Source organism: Onychostoma macrolepis, chromosome 06 (genome assembly GCF_012432095.1).
Source record: "Onychostoma macrolepis isolate SWU-2019 chromosome 06, ASM1243209v1, whole genome shotgun sequence".
NCBI lineage: Eukaryota > Metazoa > Chordata > Actinopteri > Cypriniformes > Cyprinidae > Onychostoma > Onychostoma macrolepis.
The window spans coordinates 29,475,684-29,494,571 of NC_081160.1; the positions used below are offsets into that span (position 1 = coordinate 29,475,684).

Below are 18,888 nucleotides of genomic sequence, written 5' to 3' on the forward strand. Positions count from 1 at the left end.
GAATGACGGAGATGGAGTGTTTTGTCTGTCGTTAGAACGGCTGTAACTGTTATGCAGTGCATAAGTGCATTAAGTGCATTATGCTTTCATCAACTTTACAGGTTATATAACTTTGATTGTAGCTATATGGGCGCTTAGTTTTTTCTTGTTGTTTAATACACTTGGCCAAAATCTCAAATTAAGCGCTTATGCACATAATGCACAGGATATTTAAAACGTATATAGACAGCAAATAACTAATTCTTCTCCACTCTTCAAACACACAAAAACATTATCCTTTACTGACCTAGTGTTTGAGTAAAGAAAACGCTGTACTATTCAAACACCAATTATTTATTCACCCTTGCATTGCGAAAAGCAGAGATCTCATCTTCTCCAGGCTGTGCGCGGCGCGTCAATCTGAACGGAGGCGGGGTGAAGTTACGAGGTCTCGCTGAGAGCTCGATGATCCAATGGCGTTACGAAGTTTTACTGACAAGTTATTTTAATGCTTATAATTGGTTTACTATTTTTAAAACTCTCTGATTTAAAATAATAAAAACGAATTATAAGCGACTCAAGTTTGGATAATTTTTCACAGCACCTGACTGGGCTAGGGTATGGCAACTGCCATACTCTGCCATAAACGCCGCCCCTGCTCCCACACCTTGGATGACTTGGGTCGCACGGATTTCTCTGCCTCCGCCATGTATCTTTCCTCTACCTCCGCTCGTTTTTTTTTTTTACTTTTTGTTTTTTATTTATGAGGCGCCAAACTCTGCTAGCATCCGTGCGCGAGAGACCGAGTGTGTTCACTCCGCTCCGCGCTCAACTAAAGTTTTTTTTTTTTTTTTTTAAATAATCAAACGTCTCCGCGTCGCGCGACACAACGAATCGATTATGAAATTCGTTGCCAACGCTTTTAGTAATCGATTTTTATCGATTTAATCGATTCGTTGTTGCAGCCCTACTCTCCACTCACTGAGGCAGAAATCTGTAAACTCATCCTTTCCAGTCATCCTACTACTTGTCCGCTTGATCCTATTCCATCTCATCTCCTTCAAGCCATTTCTCCTGCAGTTGTACCAGCACTCACTCACATCGTTAACACATCCCTTCACACTGGAGTTTTCCCCTCAGCATTTAAACAGGCTCATATAACCCCACTTCTTAAGAAACTCACTCTTAACCCAACTCTTTTAGGGAACTATAGACTGGTTTCCCTTCTACCTTTCATTGCAAAAACACTTGAACGAGTTGTGTTCAACCAAGTCTCTGCCTTTCTCACTCAGAACAACCTCCTGGACAGTAACCAATCTGGCTTCAGAAGTGGACATTCGACAGAAACTGCCTTGCTCTCAGTTGCTGAAGTCCTAAGACTTGCAAGAGCGGCTTAAAAGTCTTCATTACTTATCTTGCTGGATCTGTCTGCTGCTTTTGATACGGTCAACCACTAGATCCTCCTGTCAACCCTATTGAGAAAGGGCATCTCGGGAACCGCACTCCAGTGGTTTGAGTCTTACCTCTCAAATAGGTCCTTCAAGGTATCTTGGAGAGGTGAGGTATCCAAGTCGCAACATCTAGCTACTGGGGTGCCTCAGGGCTCAGTTCTTGGACCACTTCTCTTCTCTGTCTACATGGCATCACTAGGTTCTGTCATTCAGAAACATGGCTTTTCATATCACTGCTATACTGATGACACTCAACTCTACCTCTCATTCCATCCTGATGATCCGACGATAGCTGCTCGCATCTCAGCATGTCTAACAGACATTTCTTGCAGGATGAAGGACCATCACCTTCAACTCAACCTAGCTAAGACAGAATTGCTTGTAGTTTCAGCAAACCCATCAATTCATCACAATTTCACCTTCCAGTTAGGCTCATCAACCATAACTCCTTCAAAAACAGCCAGAAACCTTGGAGTTGTTATTGATGATAAGCTGAATTTCTCAGACCACATTGCTAAAACTGTCCAGTCCTGCAGATTTGCTCTATACAATATTAGGAAGACCAGGCCCTTTCTTTGCTCTTGTTCTGTCCAGACTTGACTATTGCAATGCTCTCTTGGCAGATCTTCCAGCTAATTCTATCAAACCTCTACAATTAATCCAAAATGCCGCTGCAAGATTAATCTTTAATGAGCCGAAAAGAACGCACGTCACACTTCTGTTCATCAATTTGCACTGGCTACCAATAGCTGCACACATAAAATTCAAGGCATTAATGTTTGCCTATAAAAACTACCTCTGGCTCTGCACCCCTTTACCTAAATTTACTAATTCAAACCTATGTGCCCTCTAGAAGCTTGCATTCTGCAAGTGAACAACGCATTATTGTGCCATGCCAAAGAGACACAAAATCACTTTCACAGACTTTTTCATTAACTGTTCCCACCTGGTGGAATGACCTGCCCAACTCAATCCGAGCAGCTGAATCCTTAGCCATCTTCAAGAATCAAGATCTTCTTCTAAAAACACATCTCTTCCATCTTTATTTGACCCTCTAACTCTAGCACTCTCTATTCTAATTCTATTTTATCTGTCTTCTTTTCATTTAAAAAAACAAACAAAAAAACACTTGACCCTCTATCAATTTTCTCTAACTACTAGCTTTTCTTGAAAAACTAGCACTTTCTTTTTTTCTATTCTATCTACTTATTTCTTTAAAAAAAACAAATAAAAACACTAGGTTTCTTATATATATATATATATATATATATATATTGCAGGGGGTATTGCAAGGGGAAAAGTCTGGATATTTATACTGTAGATACTGCTATATTAACTATAGGCTGTTATATGTACACTGGAAAAAAAAAAAAAAAACCTTTCATGGGCAGCCTAGAATATGATGCACTTTCACAACAAAATAAGCCTTTTTTCTTTATTAACAATATTGTTAATTAATTATTAACAATAAAAAACCTCTTTGGTCTCTTTCTCTGGACCATTGTTTCTACACTGGTGATTTTTTTTTTTTATTATTAACTTTTAACTTTTTTATTTATACCAAACAAGGCCATAATCATAAGAACATTACGGAGACTATTGTTTTGAGGAAAATATTAAGACCAGACCACTATGGTAATGGTAAAGGAACTAAATAAATAATAAGATTTTTTGTAAAGTAATCAATCTGAACTGCAAATAATATTTTTATTTTAAAATATGCACCCATTCAATTTTAGTTGTATTCCTAATATGTTGAAAACGCAAGCCAGAAAAATTATATTGTCATCACAATAATTATGAATTACATGAATCACGTAAACGGACGGCCCAACTTTTAATTCAAAACGGCGGAATTTGACAAAAAACAAAAACAAAAACAAATGTCGAATAGTTTGCATCACTGGATATTACAGTCGAGCCGACTGTTGCTATAGTAACGAACGCGACTTTCATCGCATTATTTCAGTGTTGTTTACTTTCAGTTTTCATTCTTACATTCAACATTACATTAAATTACATTTAGTCATTTAGCAGACGCTTTTATCCAAAGTGAATTACAAATGAGGACAATGGAAGCAATCAAAATCAACAAAATATATATTTTTTTAATTATACAATAGGCTAAATAAAAAGAAAACAGATAGAATAGAAAAAGAATAGAGAAAGTTAGTGTTAGAGGCCATTTTTTGCTTTTGTTAATTGTTTAATAAATAAAAAGAAGACAAATATATAGAATATAAAAAGATTAGAAAAGCTAGTGTTAGTTTTTTTTTTTTTTTTTTTCATTAACAGCGAGTCAAAAGGGGTAAGCTTTCAACTGAACTGCATTTTAGACACTTATATTAATGATCGTGCCCCGTCCATGCAATGAACGCACGTTATTGAATTTTTTTCTTTTTCTTTTTTTAGGACATTAAAACTGCTCAGGTAATTTCAGTGGTAGGCTATGATACATATTCGTGTATTAAACTGAACTCCTCATAACTCGCAAACTCCCCGTGAAATATTTCTGCCCGTTTTCTCTTGTTGTCAGCCTCTGCTTTTCCGCAACAGACTGAAGCCTCCACGTGAACACAGCACGCCTTGCATGCAGCTAATAAAAGAAAAATGCTGCAATTTTCTGTTATTTCATGATTGTTTGGGCAGTCTCAAGCTATAGCTCAAACCTCTCAAAATACAGTCCGCTTCAGATTAGTTTTAATCTATGCACAAACAAATTAACGTAATCTTTATCTAATTCTGATTGGGTGGGCAACACAGTCATTTGGGTGGGCTCACCCCTGCCCATGCCTGGAGCCGGCCCTGACACATGACATTGTCATGTGCTTTATAATAAAAGAGCTGAGTATAAGAGCATTAAAACTGACACCAAAGACGGAAAAGCTTTTTATGTGAGAAGGTGGATGTGCAAAAATAAAAAAATAAATATGTTTGTGGCACAATGCATGCAGAAACATCATCTTCAAAAGATCTTTGCGTGCTTATTTTGATTGCATTAGACATTCTCAATATGACATATTTTTCTTTTAAAGCTCTAGTAGTATAAAAGGATACCTGGGACCTTACAAACTGATGGAAACATCTTAATCATCATTTTCGTTCATCATCAGACTTAATTGTAATGCATGATGCCTACATGAGCAAACTTGCCCTATGAATGCAAAGTTGCAATGCTATTTATTTTTGTTTAACAAATGAAAACCTGGCTAGGTCATCGCTGTGACTTGACGTCATACCATTTATAAAAATGGCCTAGAATAGATACTAACAAATGTCAATTGCCTTTAAGCAATACTAACCGCATTGAGATTCCACCTGCACGAATCAACCTTGATTTTCAGGGGCAAATTGCAGTTGGAGTAGACTGTGATCTTAGCAATGCTCCCGTGTTGGTTAAACCGGCAGTTTTTATTATGTCTGTGTCATACAAGCCAATGTAAAATTTGATATAAACTAAAGCAACCAGCAGACTGACCTGTTTGTTTGAGTCGCTGTAACTGTAGAGATCTACACTACACCCTACTGGTGACTTCTGTGTATCACAAGCGCTGGCAGGCTTGATTTGGGTTATAAACCCTGTTTAAATGGGTTGACTTGTATTTTTAGACTTTTTTGTTGTTGTTGTTGTTGTTAAGAATTCACTTGATTCATTCATGTGTGTTAACATTATACATTAACAAATGCATACGACTAAATCTAGATGGACAAATAATTATAGAGAATGTGCTGATGTTCTACTGTTGATGTCGAATGAGTGTATAGTAAAAAAGGAAAATGTAAGATTCTGCACTATTTCTAGGTCACTAATCAAATAAGCAATTTAATGATGCTGATTATATCACTTTTTCCATCAAAGCACAATATATGCCTACTCTTTGAAACATTATCAAATGTGACCCTGGCAGTGAAATCCCAGCTAAAGTCGTTTAAATGTTTTCTACATAAAATCGTCCTAAGGTAAAAAACATTCTGTGAAAATGTAGCCTTGATATCTTTAATATTGACTGAGTAAGGCCATGTCAAATATTTAAATCATAGTGGAATTAATGGTTGAAATCAAACTTTGATGCTTGTTATCTCATAATTAGATTTTGAGACTTTAGCCCGTATTTCACAGAGAGGGTCACAAATTTATTATTAGATATTATAAACCCTCTTTAAAAAAAAAAAAAGAAAAAAAAAAAAAAAGAGAATGAAATTGCATACCTTCATCGTCACTGTACATCAACAAAATGAAAAGGCTAAATCTTACTTAACAAATAACTTTTTATTTTTTACTGAATGTAGTAAAAAGAAAAAGTTAGGACGTAAAATTAGGAATATCCTAGATATTTAACACTCTCCGCTGTTGCACAAATGTATTTATTTATTTATTGCTATTATAATTATTTATTTTGACACAATTTTCACTTCTTTTTAATTTTAATTATTGATTCAAACTTTTCTTATCTGTTTTATCTTATTTTTATGCAATGACTTTCTTGATGTTTTGATGTACTCTTCCTGACATGTGAATCACTTTTAGCTCACAATTTAACACAATTTAAAAAAAAATAAAAAATCCACTATTATTATGAACAAAAACAGAAATAAAAGATGGAAACGAGTGTTACAGATGATCATTACAAATAATGTGCGCGCTTCAGAATGCGGCTGCATCGTCGGAAGGATGAATCATACGCGCGATTAGACAGTCTGAGATCGAGTAAACATCATCTTCTGTTGTTGCCGTTTTTATTAATCTCGCAAGCTTCCATTTCGAATTCTGCAAGCTGTCTAGCGCCTCCTGGCAACGGTTGCTATGGTGACTAACTACGTCACGCACGACTTTGGTTACCATGGTCCTTGTGACGTGAGGGAGCGTGTAAAACGGTGTAGGAAACCCCGGACAGCGGTTACCATGGATACTGGCAGGGGGGAGGGGTGGAGTTTAGAGGAAGCGGAAGTGTCAGCGCAAGCGGAAGTGGTACTGCCCTGAATACCCCGAGCAGCGAAACGGAGGACAGCTTGATACTCCCATCGTTAACAGACACAAATCAGGACTCGAAATATATTTAAATGTGAGTTAAGTTGCCCGTTAAGGCCGCTCGTTTGATATTATGATTATTACAGATGCATATTGCTGTATTGTTGCTCATGTAAGCCCCCCTCATCATTGTCAATGGCGGAAGGTGTCTATTGTGGTTTGGGGCTGGGTACAAGGACTTAGGCCGAGGCGGGCGATGAATAACGATTATTGCCGATTTATTTCCGATTACGTCCAATTTATATTAGAAGTGCACCGTTCCAGCACTTTCATTATGTAAGAGCGCAATCAAAGTAACGTCGCGCCGAACAACCCTCATCCGAACTGGAGCAATGGCCAGCGGCTCCCGCGTCTATTCAACGCCCGGCCGTCGTGAAAGCTAACCGGCTAACCAGTTAATAGCATTACAAACCAGAGGAGTAAAGCAAGTGCTTATGAACTGCAGTTAGTAACGGTTAAATTTAATTTGGCGCGAATAATCGGCGCGTCCGATTAAATTCCACAAGGGAATGTGAGTGAGAGGGCGTTGCATTGGTGGCTAACGCTGCTAGCTTGAGCGAAGAGCCTCGAATATGCTGCAGTGCAGTATTAGCGAGGTTAGGCGCTTTGAACGACTCAAATTGATAGTTTTAGTATTTCTAAATGCGTTCGAGTTAATTTATTGTTATAATATTGTGGGTGGGGATCGTTTCAATCGCGAAACAATCGCCTCGAAGGATGGCGGACTTGTCGTCAGGACGCGTTGTGAGGGCCTATGTAAATAAATCTAGTTCGACACCAGATTATGTCATCTACTAACCGTTCAAACTATGCCTTTTAAGTAGTACTCCAGCCTTCGTCGGTCACATTAGGCAACCGATTATCAAGCTCACACATGTGTGTTGGACTCCAGGAGCTGGAAGGGCCGTGTTTACTCGCCTGACACCGTTACCTGTGGTTCGGGTTCAGGCGGAGACATCAACGCCCTGGGCGTTGGCACTTACACACGTATTGATAGCTGACAGGGTTGAAATTCCCACTGTGGCCTGCTAGAATCCCGATTCCATGTCGGATTCCATGACCTTGCACAAAGGTAGACAGAACAATTGGATAAATGGAATATTAAGCAGCAGCCAGAGACCTGGGGTTATATGTGATTTAGAATAGGTGATCTGGTGAGTTTGGTTTAGACTTTGACCAGTTAGGTGGATAAGCAGTTGTGTGTTTCGGAAATAATGATTTTGACCTGCTTTTTAATTGGGTTATATATTTCAGAAATCCTGAAACCACTGCGTAAGTGCAGTGTGAGCTAAAAATACAACTTGATTATTTGTCATTTGGTCAGCAAAGAACAATTGTTAGACTCTAAATGTAAAATCAAAGTAAAACAAGTGTTATGGTGGTCATTTGTTATTGATCTAAAATAGTCTTTTAGGTTAACCACTGATTATGACAGTAGCTATGGGTAAACCTGGTTAATTATGCATAAAATGCATGGTAATTTTAGTAAATAAAAAAAAAAACAAGGCACTATAGAACTATTTCCCTATTTACAGTGTTTATGCATTTCTCAGAAATGGTTAATGGCAAGGTAAAACAAATGTTATGATGCTCGTATATTTCTTATTGGACAAAATAAAAAAAAGTCTTTTAGATTAAGCACTTCTTATATCATTATCTATACATAAACCTGGTTTATTATGCAGAAATGCATGGTAATATTTTATAAACGGTTATATGGCAAAATAAACCCCCTAAACCTCATTTTTTTTTAAAACGTTTATATATTTTTTCATAAGTTTTAAATTCTTACTTTTTTCTTTTTTTTTTTTTAGAGATGTGATCATGCGCTTTCTTATACTAGAACATTTATTTAACCGCATTATACCAAAGTTTAAGTTTGGTGAATTTTAGTTGTAGCAAAAAGATGGTTGATCAGCAGAGAATCTTAATTTAATTGAGTTCACACATGCTGCAATGTTTTGGAGTCTGAAGTAAATTTGCTTACTTGAAGACTAGTGTGAATGTTGTTTTAGTGTGCAAAACTGCCTATTTTCAAAGCCGACTAGTCAATTAATCAGTCTTAAGGAAGCTCTGTATAACTAGACTTGTTTCAGGTAATCCTCTTGTATTGTCATAACATCAGTCAGTGTTATAACATCAGATGGGACCTTAATTAATTTTTTGACTCTGATATGATGAATGCATTGAGATAAAGTCTTTGAATGTCTGCCGCTTCATAGCTGTGTCTTTGCATTGGTCATCTTACGTAATCATTCATGGGTAGCCTTCAGTTTGACTTAAATCTTCGTAAGTCCCAAATTTAATAATAGTATCTGGTGCAGGTCAAAATAAGCCCCAACTTGAAAGTTGACCTCTTTACAACAAAAGGAGGTCAGCCAAACTCACTAAGCAACTCTATAAACTTGACTTAATTTTATTATATGCGTACAGACTATAGTAAAAGGAAAATTAGCTCACCAACATGAATTTTGTACCTTTGTCTCATACTTTTGTAGTTGCATCATGGACAAGAGCGACCTAGTGCAGAAGGCAAAGCTCGCTGAGCAGGCCGAGCGCTATGATGACATGGCTGCTTCCATGAAGGCTGTCACGGAGGGCGGCGTTGAGCTCTCCAACGAAGAGCGCAACCTGCTCTCTGTGGCTTACAAGAACGTGGTGGGCGCCCGCCGCTCGTCCTGGCGCGTGATCTCCAGCATCGAGCAGAAAACGGAGGGCAACGAGAAGAAACAGCAGATGGCGCGTGAATACCGTGAGAAGATCGAGGCTGAGCTTCAGGACATCTGCAACGACGTGCTGGTGAGAGACGTGACGTGTGAAGAAAACATTTGACAGTTTTATTGACAGTTCTAGAAGTTCCACCTGATTTAATTTGCAATTAAGTTTAGAATTACAGCTGGATTAAAAACTTAAAAATATTATTCTGATGTCTATCATGCAATATTAGATGTTCCGTTTCAAAATCTGCAGCATTTTAAGGCATTATAGTGTTATTTTAAGGCATTATCAAGTATCACATGAATTAAAAGAAGGGCTCTTTTTAGCCAAAATTCTAAATTCCAAAAATGTGCAATATATATTTATCGTCTCTTTCATTGTCTCTGTTTTGTCAAAATCATTGTTTAAAGCTTTATATGAAATGATGCACAGCATTGCAATCAACCATTTAATGTTTTCACTTAGGATGCTGCCTATGTAGGCAGCAAGGCAGGCCACTATATGATTAGAGCCAAAGGAATCAATTTTATTTGTAACATGAATCTGCTCGTATGAAAAATGCAATTAGGATGGATCCAAAAATGCACACTTTACCTTTCAGAAAATTGTTTTTCCTCTTTCTGATGGTCAGTGCTTTTCATTTATTAATGTAGTATTAATGTTCGTAGCTTAATGTCAGTCTTTCCTCTGTTCTCTCAGGGTCTCCTGGAGAAGTACCTCATTCCCAACGCTAGCCAGGCGGAGAGCAAAGTCTTCTACCTGAAAATGAAAGGAGACTACTACAGATACCTGTCCGAGGTGGCATCCGGAGAATCAAAGAAAAGTGAGTTCATTTTCTTTATAAAGCAAGAAGGATGTTGCCTAAATATTAATTTATCTGTTAAATCTATTTATTAGGGTGAAGATGGATTAATAGAAAGTGATTAGAACTGATAATGCTGAAGTTTAAGGTCCAGTCCTAAGAATGATTAATTAGATGCTATGATGCTATGATAGAGGCTGTAATGTGATGGTCATGAATTTGATTTTGTTTCCTCTCAAATTACAGCCACAGTGGACAACTCTCAGAAGGCTTACCAGGATGCATTTGAGATCAGCAAAAGGGAAATGCAGCCAACACACCCCATCAGGCTGGGACTAGCACTGAACTTCTCCGTGTTTTACTATGAAATCCTCAACACCCCAGAGCAGGCCTGCAGTTTGGCAAAGACGGTTAGACAATTATCTGTTCATCTACAGCTTGTTTGACTTTTTCTGTTTTGGGTGCACGAAATGTACTCTCTTCTCTTTCATCCCATCTTATTTATGCAACATTCAGTGGATATCTTCAAAAAGCGATTTGGAATGTAGAACTGACCCTCATGTTTACCTTTACCTTAGGCTTTCGATGAGGCAATTGCTGAGCTGGACACCTTGAACGAGGACTCCTACAAAGACAGCACCCTGATCATGCAGTTACTAAGGGACAACCTCACTGTAAGTGCCAACTTTGGCTTTTCTAGGTGTAGACAGAGTCCAAAATTGAACACTCCTTTAAAATGAACAATGCAGAATTAATAGACTATATAGATTACTGATCATATATTAAATCAAAAACGATAATCTCAGCCATGCTAATCTTTTGATTAAAATCAAAAACATTTAGATGACAATTTTCGTGTATGATGATTTATCTTGTATAGTTCTTTTATTTTTTATAAAATTCAGTCTGGCGAAACATACGTACAATAATCCACCAGAATGAATATTTAACAAATTTAGCACAGTTTTTTAATGTACAAGTTGTTATTAGCATAAAATGTTTTAAATGAATTTCTTAGTGGGGTTACTGCAGATCTTAAAAAGTCTTAATGCGCCCTTCCACAAAGCAAGGTTTTAAGTCGTATGCACTGCAGAAAAATGAACATGTTTCTTAGTATAGTTTTGTCTATCAAGATACATTTAATATGCAAAGTGAAGATATAAAATTGACTGTTTATGCTTAAAATAACCGCATATTGGTCAGTGTGGAATTAAAACTTGTTTTCCCATTGAATTAAGTCGATTTTTTTTTTCTAAGCCCATCGGCAGATTTTCATCCTTGTTGACAGCTCGGTTCAAATTCTTATAAAATAATCATTTAGCTGTCATCTTGATTTAAGAATCAGAGATATTTTTTGCAGTGTGATCGGAAGGTACTGTAAAAGTTATTTCCATATTGGAAGCAGAAATATTCAAGCCATATGGTTTGTCGGAAGTTGAATTTAACTTTTGACATCTTAAATTTACCTCCAGAAACCTGTCTTAGAGTCAGTATAGTTTTAATATAAATGGCACAAAATTTTGCAGATAAAAAATACTTAATATTACACCATTGATCAGTCTGGTTAAAAAGTTCATTTTGGGGCCTGATCTTTTTTTCTTTCGTTCTGCAGCTGTGGACATCAGAAAACCAGGGTGATGAGGGGGATGCTGGCGAGGGCGAGAACTAAAGGCGTTGCACTTCACTGTTAAATCCACCTACACTCTTTATCTTACACATATACAGCCCATAATTCCCTGCTCCATCCAGTCCACCTCACCTTTATCCACCTTTCTGTATGACGAGCAGCATGAATTGTACCTGACCTACAAGTTTGTACCCCTGAAGCCACGAGCGGCAGGGTGAAGTTTGGTTTTTCCAAGGCTGACTTGTCTCTCAAACATGTCTGTTTGTGTGTTTTCCCCCAGACAAGGGAAAATGGTTGAATAGTGGAAACGATTTCCATCTTTTTTTTCCCTTCCCAAAATCCCTCCTAACATTTTTAAAAGGTATATGTCCTCTGGTCTAGCAGGATATAATGCATTATAGTGTCCCTCCCCACCCGTTTTTCCCTCCTCTGTCTTTTCTCTCCAATAGTGTACTGGCAATTGCTGGTTTTATTCAAAAGGTTATTAAACTGTCCATTAATTTAACAAACACTGTGACGTTTAGTTTTTCCTCCTGGATAACTTGTGCTTAATGGAAATCGGAACGGTTTCGTTACGAGTAGCAGTACAATTCTGTTGCGATCTCATACAGAAGGGATGAAAACAGGCTGTATTGTGACACTGACTAACATGCATTACTATTATTGCTGTCATGTGTGTGATTTTTGCATACATGGCTAACGATGACAAAAGGGACCCGAGGTTTGCCATTCCATGTCTATATTAAGTTTTAAGTTAAAGACATTCCATCAGTATGTGACCCTTCACGATTACAGACCTTATTGTGAACAAACTGGAGAGTTTCCTAATGTGCTGTCAAGGAGGCAGTCAACATAAAGGTGCTGTTTGACATCAGTAAACGATTTTCCTGGTTTGTTCTGTACATTTATTCCCCCCCCCCCTTTTTCGTAATATTGCCCACACTTCCATTTAATAAAGATGTAAAATTGTAAACATTTCAGAGGTAAATATAAATTTGTCTTAAAACTAAATGCTTGCATAAACACTTATATATATTTTTTTAAGTTATTCAACCCTCTTACAAACAGACGTCGATGCTTGACATTTCCCTCTTCATGTAAATCAGAAGGTGTTTTGGGGCCTTAGACTGACTTTGAGCTTCTCTACTCCTCATTCCTGCTAAGAGAAGAGTTTCTGTAAGCAGTTCAGAGAAATTCTGGATTTAACTTGAATTTTGTGCAGGAAAGTGCTGCAGACCAGTGGAGGCTTTGAAGTCCTGGCCCAAAGTCTGTGAAACACAAGCCGAGATCGAATAGTTGAAGGACCTGAAGCATTTTTCGAGGGGTAGCCACTCAAATCAGTGTCACAATACCTTGTCACATCACCATAACATTCCACTTAGGTGTAGAACTCATCCGTCTCGAGCTGAAGACAATGTTCATGCACTGAAGACGAAATCTCTCTCTCTCTCTCTCCCCTTAGCTGAACAAATGGCAGTTATTCTACGCTTGATTACAAAAAATACAGTAGTGAATGTGGAGCCGAGCCTGTCTGTATATCTGGTATCTCCAATTGCTTTGTTTTTACTGACCAGTATTCTGCCTAAAGTTAGCTTCTGTGACGGTTTCATTGCTTAGCGCGCACGTGGTTGTGAAAATTTAGACTAGCTTAAAGAAAAAAAAAATATACAAAATGACAAAAAAAAATACAACCTGGTTATTGACGTAATACTAGATTTGTGTATGTCTTTTAAAACAGTTCTAGTTTCACCTTACATGTTATAATCAGGAAAGTGTAAAAGACAATTTAAAGTGAAATAAAAGTTTTATCAGTTCCAAATTGCGCTGTATTGTTTTTCGTAGTGGTGTACGTTCAATTGAGCACGTTCTAGGTCTTCTCACTCTTCTGTAAAGAATTAAATGGCTTGTAAATGTTTATGCCTAATAAATAAGCATTTAAGGGAATGTTCCTGGTTCCATGCAAGTTAAAGGAATAGTTATAATCAAATTTGCTGAAAATGTACTCATCCTCAGGAATGTGTCTTCATCAGAACAGATTCTGAGAAAATTAGCATTACATCACTTGCTCAGCAATGAATCCTCTGCAGTGAATGGGTGCCGTCAGAATGAGAGTCCAAACAGCTGATGATAACACGGTAATCCACACCACTCCAGTCCATCAGTTTACGTCTTGTGAAGCGAAAAGCTGTGTGTTTGTAACAAGCAAATCCATCAAGGTGTTTTGAACCATTGCTTCTGGTCCCAATAGGAGTCTAAACCCAATGACATTGGTTTAGAACTCTTTTGGTCTGTTTTTGCTTGTAAACGGTGCTTGATCTGTAAATATTTCTCTCCTGATTCAGACGAGATAACGTTTTAACTGGAGAAAGCAATATTATGAATGGAAGACTCTAAACAGAACTAATGGTTTGAGCTTAAAATTGTCTTGATGGATTTATTACAAAGATGCAGCTTTTCACTTCACAAAATGTTAATTGATGGACTGTAATGGTGTGAATTACTTGTGGATTATTGTGATGTTTTTATCAGCTGTTTGGACTCTCATTCTGACGGCACCCATTCACTGCAGATGATTCATTGATGAGCATGCTACATTTCTCAGATTCTGTTCTGAAAAAGAAACAAACTCATCTACATCTTGGATGTTTCACCTCTTTCAGCATATTTTTATTTTTTGGTGAACTAAAAGCGGGTTTTTGAGTAAAGTTCAACCGTCTGTAGCATGCTGTTGATTACTTCAGAAAAGGATTGTTTGTTTTGTACAAACAAACAAAAACCGTTGACTACTGTGATAAAATTACTTGTTTGCAAAAGGTATATTCAATTTAAGGCATATTTACAGTTCAGATAACTAAACTTTTGAGGAACAATTTCCGTAACAAACTGAGGAACAATTTGAAATTGGTCATTGACAGCATCTGTCTTGATAGAGCTTTTTTTTTGTTTGTTTTTTGCTATCATTCAGTTATACTACCTGTTTACATAGCATTTACTGTTTTAGGTCATTTTAATATTGCTATTTCCTACAAAAAAAAAAAAAAAAGTCATCATAGATCATAGCATTACATCTGCCAGTTTACAGGATGAAAAAATACAATATTCCTGAACATTCTCCTTTATTACCACATACATACTGCACATTATTTAAATAAAATAAAGACCCGTTTATGTTGTCTTGATGCAAAATGCCACATGAAACATCAATAAAATACAGGTGTCAAGTCTTTACAAATGTATATAAACATTAATTGGTTGTGACAGTAAGTAACACAATATCTTCGCACAAAAAAAAGTAAGTAAAGTAAGCAAAAAAACAAAACAAAAACATTTTGTAGAAAATGCAGCCCTAATTCTATCTGCCTTTTTGAGTGAATCTAAAGTGAAGTAGGAATTAAAATTGTCTGAAAAAGAGCCAGTCAATTATATGTGCAATGAAAAAGACATTAAAATCACATGCTAAATCAACATAGCCTTCGATCAAAGACTAATTAAATGGATAAGTGTAATTACCAGAACAAGTTTGATCTCAGACACACAGGTGGAGTTTCAGAAAGAAACTTGATTGCCTTATTAATGACAACAATACACCCGGTCAAATGTGCTTATGTGAACATGAACACTCAAATTATTTCCTAGATTTAAAATAGCATTATGATGTGCATATCTAAAGTCTGTAGCAAACGTTGCAACTTTGAGAGGCAAATCAGCTCGAGGCACTTTGGGAAAGTTTCCTCACTGTACAATCATGGTTATTTCATCATCTGCACTTCCTGCATTAGTTTCTGCGCCACCGTGTTGTTTGGCTCGATTTTGAGCACACTGTTAAGATCTTCAATAGCAGATTTCTTGTTCTAGGGAAAAAATTGATGTTTTATGCAATTCATAAAACAATTCACCAAACTTAGCTAAGACAATGAACTGCAATTTATTCAGAATTAAACTTACTTTGAGTTCCTTGTTTGCCTGGGCACGTCGGTAAAAAGCTTTAATGTTGGCAGAATCCAATCGAAGAGCCTCCTCGCAGTCGCGAACAGCTTCTTTGTACATCTTCAATGACAGGTAGCAGAGAGCCCTACGAGCAATATTGATTTACATGCATTATTAAACCTAAAGTCCATGACTTTTCCAGTTTTGAAATGAATTTTCCATAACCATAGGAACCCTGACATTTGGCAGCATAATGACTGGTACCATTTCTTACCGGTTTGTGTAGGTTGTAACCTCTGTGGGGTCCTGACTGAGTGACTGCGTGTATTTGTCCATGGCTTTCTTGTGTTCGCCCTTCTTCACAAACGCATTGCCTTCTTCCTTCAGAGCCTTGGCCTTTTTAGCAGCTTCAGGTCCTGGTGTTTAGAATAATACAATTGAAAATCAAGTGCTGAAGCCAAGTATGTTGGCTCCGTTCAGTACGGTACAAGTAAATACCTTTTTTCTTGTTGTCAATCACGCTGTTTTGTTGTGGGTTGGGGGCCGAGCTGGCAGCTTGTGCCAGGCTTTCTTTCACAGACATCGGAACGGTGGGAATTGGAGGCAGTTTCTCTCTCCAAGATGGTCCGTCTATATCCGTCAAAGCCTTGGTCATTCTGGAGGGAAGGAGCGATGTGTTGCACGGTACATTTTTTGTATCCTTATGCTTATATGTTGTGTATTACCTCTTTATTATACGGTTGATCAGAGCATTCTCTATTAATACTTCTGAATCTTGATCATGCACAGTTACCTGTTGACGCCGTCGTGAGCAGCCGGTATGTTCCAGTCTATCTGTAAAACAGTTTTGTAGTCCACATACGCCTGTCTGTATCTCTCCAAGGCTTCATAAGCTGATGCCCGGCGAAGCAGAGCTTTAAATCCAAACGGAACCAGTTCAAGAGACCTAAAAGATAAAAAAATAAGATTATTAACACTGAACATATTCACTTTAACCATATTTGCACCTGCTGTTTGTTGCACGTACGTTGTGCAGTCTTTAATGCATTCACTGCAGTTTCCATCTTTCAGGTAACTGGCAGCCCTGTTGGAGTACAAAATACCCAGATCTTCCTTGTTCTTCTGACCTGCGAACAGAACATTGATGTGTCTTTATTTACGTTAGTACCACTGCTTTCCTTACATCTATTATAGTCTGAGGAACCATTTCTCTCATATCTTCCTGTTTGGTATGATGACTCTATTGTTACTGTCATTGTCACTCAAAAACATATGCTAAGAATACCATGAAGATTCCATATTAATATGACATTACCATGATGTTGCAATCAGATTCTAACATGATTCTGTGAGATGATAAAGGAGGAGATAATAAAGGATATGTAATCATAATTCATAACCATGCAAGGGACCCCCTAGGTAGTTATATATTTGTGTTTATAAACACCAAATTTATAATATGAAAATAAATAATATAAATGTGTGTAAACTCTGATTTGGAAAATATTTTCTATTATATGCCCTTTTTACTACTCGCTACAGTGCTGTACTATTAAATGTATAATTTCAATAAATGAATATATATATATATATATATATATATATATATATATATATATATATATATATATATATATATATATATATATATATATTTATTTATGTTTTATCTTTATTCATGTTAACCACTGTACATTTTTCATGTATTTTTCTAATTTTATTATTAGTATTACTATGAATTTAATATGTCATAGTTATATAGCTAAGCAGTCAGAATACATTTCAAATAATATTTGGGAAATATTCTCTATTTAATACAACTTTTTTTTCCTACTCACTACAGTGAGTACTATTATATATTTAAAGATATGCATGTATGTTTTTTAAATTTATTTTCAAATTTTTTAACGGTTTTTCTCTGAACTTTTCCACTGACCCCCTAGTACTCCTTTGGGGTCCTCTTTTGAAAAACCCTGAAAAAGTACACACGTTACGGAAATACTAATTGTATTTCTAACAATACAAGGAAAAAGAATACCATGGAGCATTTCGTGTAAGTGCAAGGATACCTTGGTACATGTACAAAAACATGGTAATTAGCTAAGTGGTAATACTGTTACTATGGTGTTTACCATGGTAATATTTGAAATATGACTATATTTGACTGCCCTTACCAGACTTCTCCAGCAGCTGGATGGACTGGCTGTACAGGTTCACGGCTTCTCCATACTGACCGGTTCGGAAACGCTCGTTACCGGCTTGTTTGAGCTCCGTCCACGACTGCGAGCGCCGCTTCTGAGGCATGTTGATACTGTAACGATCAAAGGCAGTGCTGTTAACTTAATTTAGCAAAATATTACATTAAGTACGAGATCAATATTACACACTGCCGGTGTTCTTACAAATAATGCTACCTATCAGATTATGCTACTAACTTTCAACGATTAATATCATGCTGGAAGCAACATCTGATAGGTAGCACTTTTTGCTATCGGATTATGCTACCATCTGTTTTAATGTGAGCTAGCAAAATCTGACAGGGTAGCACAAATCGTCAGAACACCGGTAACATTGTTGTGATACGTATAAACTGTGTAAAACAAAGTTACCGCGGTAGAATCACGTCTGAAGTTGAAAAACCGGAAAGTAAACGTTGAAGGAAGGGCTTTGGTGATAGCTCAGCTCCGCTTGTTTAAAGTTACCAGTTGTTGTATTTAAAAACCAGCCTGTGAACTACATGAGATAACTAGTCAATCCTCGTTCTAGAACAAGCTAGAAGACGCGCGAGTCGGGATGAGTAGCACGTTTTACCGGCTGAGGCTCTGCAGAAACGGGCGGTGTTGAATTTCAGTTTCAATTCTCCAGACTCGAGAGGCTGACTGTCGATCTCCGCTGCTGCTATTTGAAGATCAGGATGGGTGATTGTAACCCAATCCAGTGTTGCCAGATCCAACAAGAAAAGCAAGCAACCTGGTCTGACGAATAAACAAGTGAAAAGTCACGTATAATTATAGGGATATGGCAACACCGACCCAGTACCAAACGACTGTCCCTCTATGGCCCTGTGGCAAAGCCAAGCCGTTGGTTGCCAGATGTTCGTGAAACCCGAAACATTCATAATTTTAAAACGCATGAATCTTTAAATATTTTTCGCTTTTAAGTAATGTTTTAATACAGTCAGTAAAATAATTAGAAATAAAAAGTACAAGACAAAAAAGGCAATGGTATATAATCCACCTGATTATTTAAAAAATCTAATTTTTGTCTATTAATGTTTAAACCACGGTATTCTTTCTTTCTTTCTTTCTTTCTTAAAATAATAAAAGTACAATGTATGGCCGTTGTAAGCTAAGCA

General features: G+C 37.1%; 2 protein-coding genes across 4 annotated transcripts; one reads left to right on the forward strand and one right to left on the reverse strand.

Annotated features, from left to right (window-relative positions):
- Positions 1–6,334: 6,334 nt before the first annotated feature.
- ywhaba (tyrosine 3-monooxygenase/tryptophan 5-monooxygenase activation protein, beta polypeptide a) lies at positions 6,335–13,425 on the forward strand. The gene is made up of 6 exons (XM_058779362.1): positions 6,335–6,493; positions 8,958–9,258; positions 9,877–10,000; positions 10,226–10,389; positions 10,558–10,653; positions 11,592–13,425. The coding sequence occupies exons 2-6, from the start codon at positions 8,965–8,967 to the stop codon at positions 11,646–11,648; spliced, it is 735 nt and encodes a 244-aa protein (XP_058635345.1). The 5' UTR covers positions 6,335–6,493; positions 8,958–8,964; the 3' UTR covers positions 11,649–13,425.
- A 1,280-nt stretch (positions 13,426–14,705) lies between these two features.
- Positions 14,706–18,590, reverse strand: tomm34 (translocase of outer mitochondrial membrane 34). Of its 3 annotated transcripts, XM_058779187.1 has the most exons (9): positions 18,345–18,589; positions 18,143–18,266; positions 17,708–17,844; positions 16,561–16,660; positions 16,327–16,479; positions 16,032–16,189; positions 15,808–15,949; positions 15,552–15,678; positions 14,706–15,457 (listed from the first exon to the last, which is right to left on the reverse strand). In XM_058779187.1, exons 3-9 carry the CDS (start codon positions 17,835–17,837, stop codon positions 15,356–15,358), a joined length of 912 nt encoding a protein of 303 aa, XP_058635170.1. In that variant the 5' UTR covers positions 17,838–17,844; positions 18,143–18,266; positions 18,345–18,589; the 3' UTR covers positions 14,706–15,355. The 3 variants fall into 3 exon arrangements, with proteins under 3 accessions (XP_058635170.1, XP_058635171.1, XP_058635169.1); XM_058779188.1 differs by lacking the exon at positions 18,143–18,266 and having other exon boundaries at positions 18,345–18,590; XM_058779186.1 differs by having other exon boundaries at positions 18,143–18,589.
- Between the last annotated feature and the right edge of the window lie 298 nt (positions 18,591–18,888).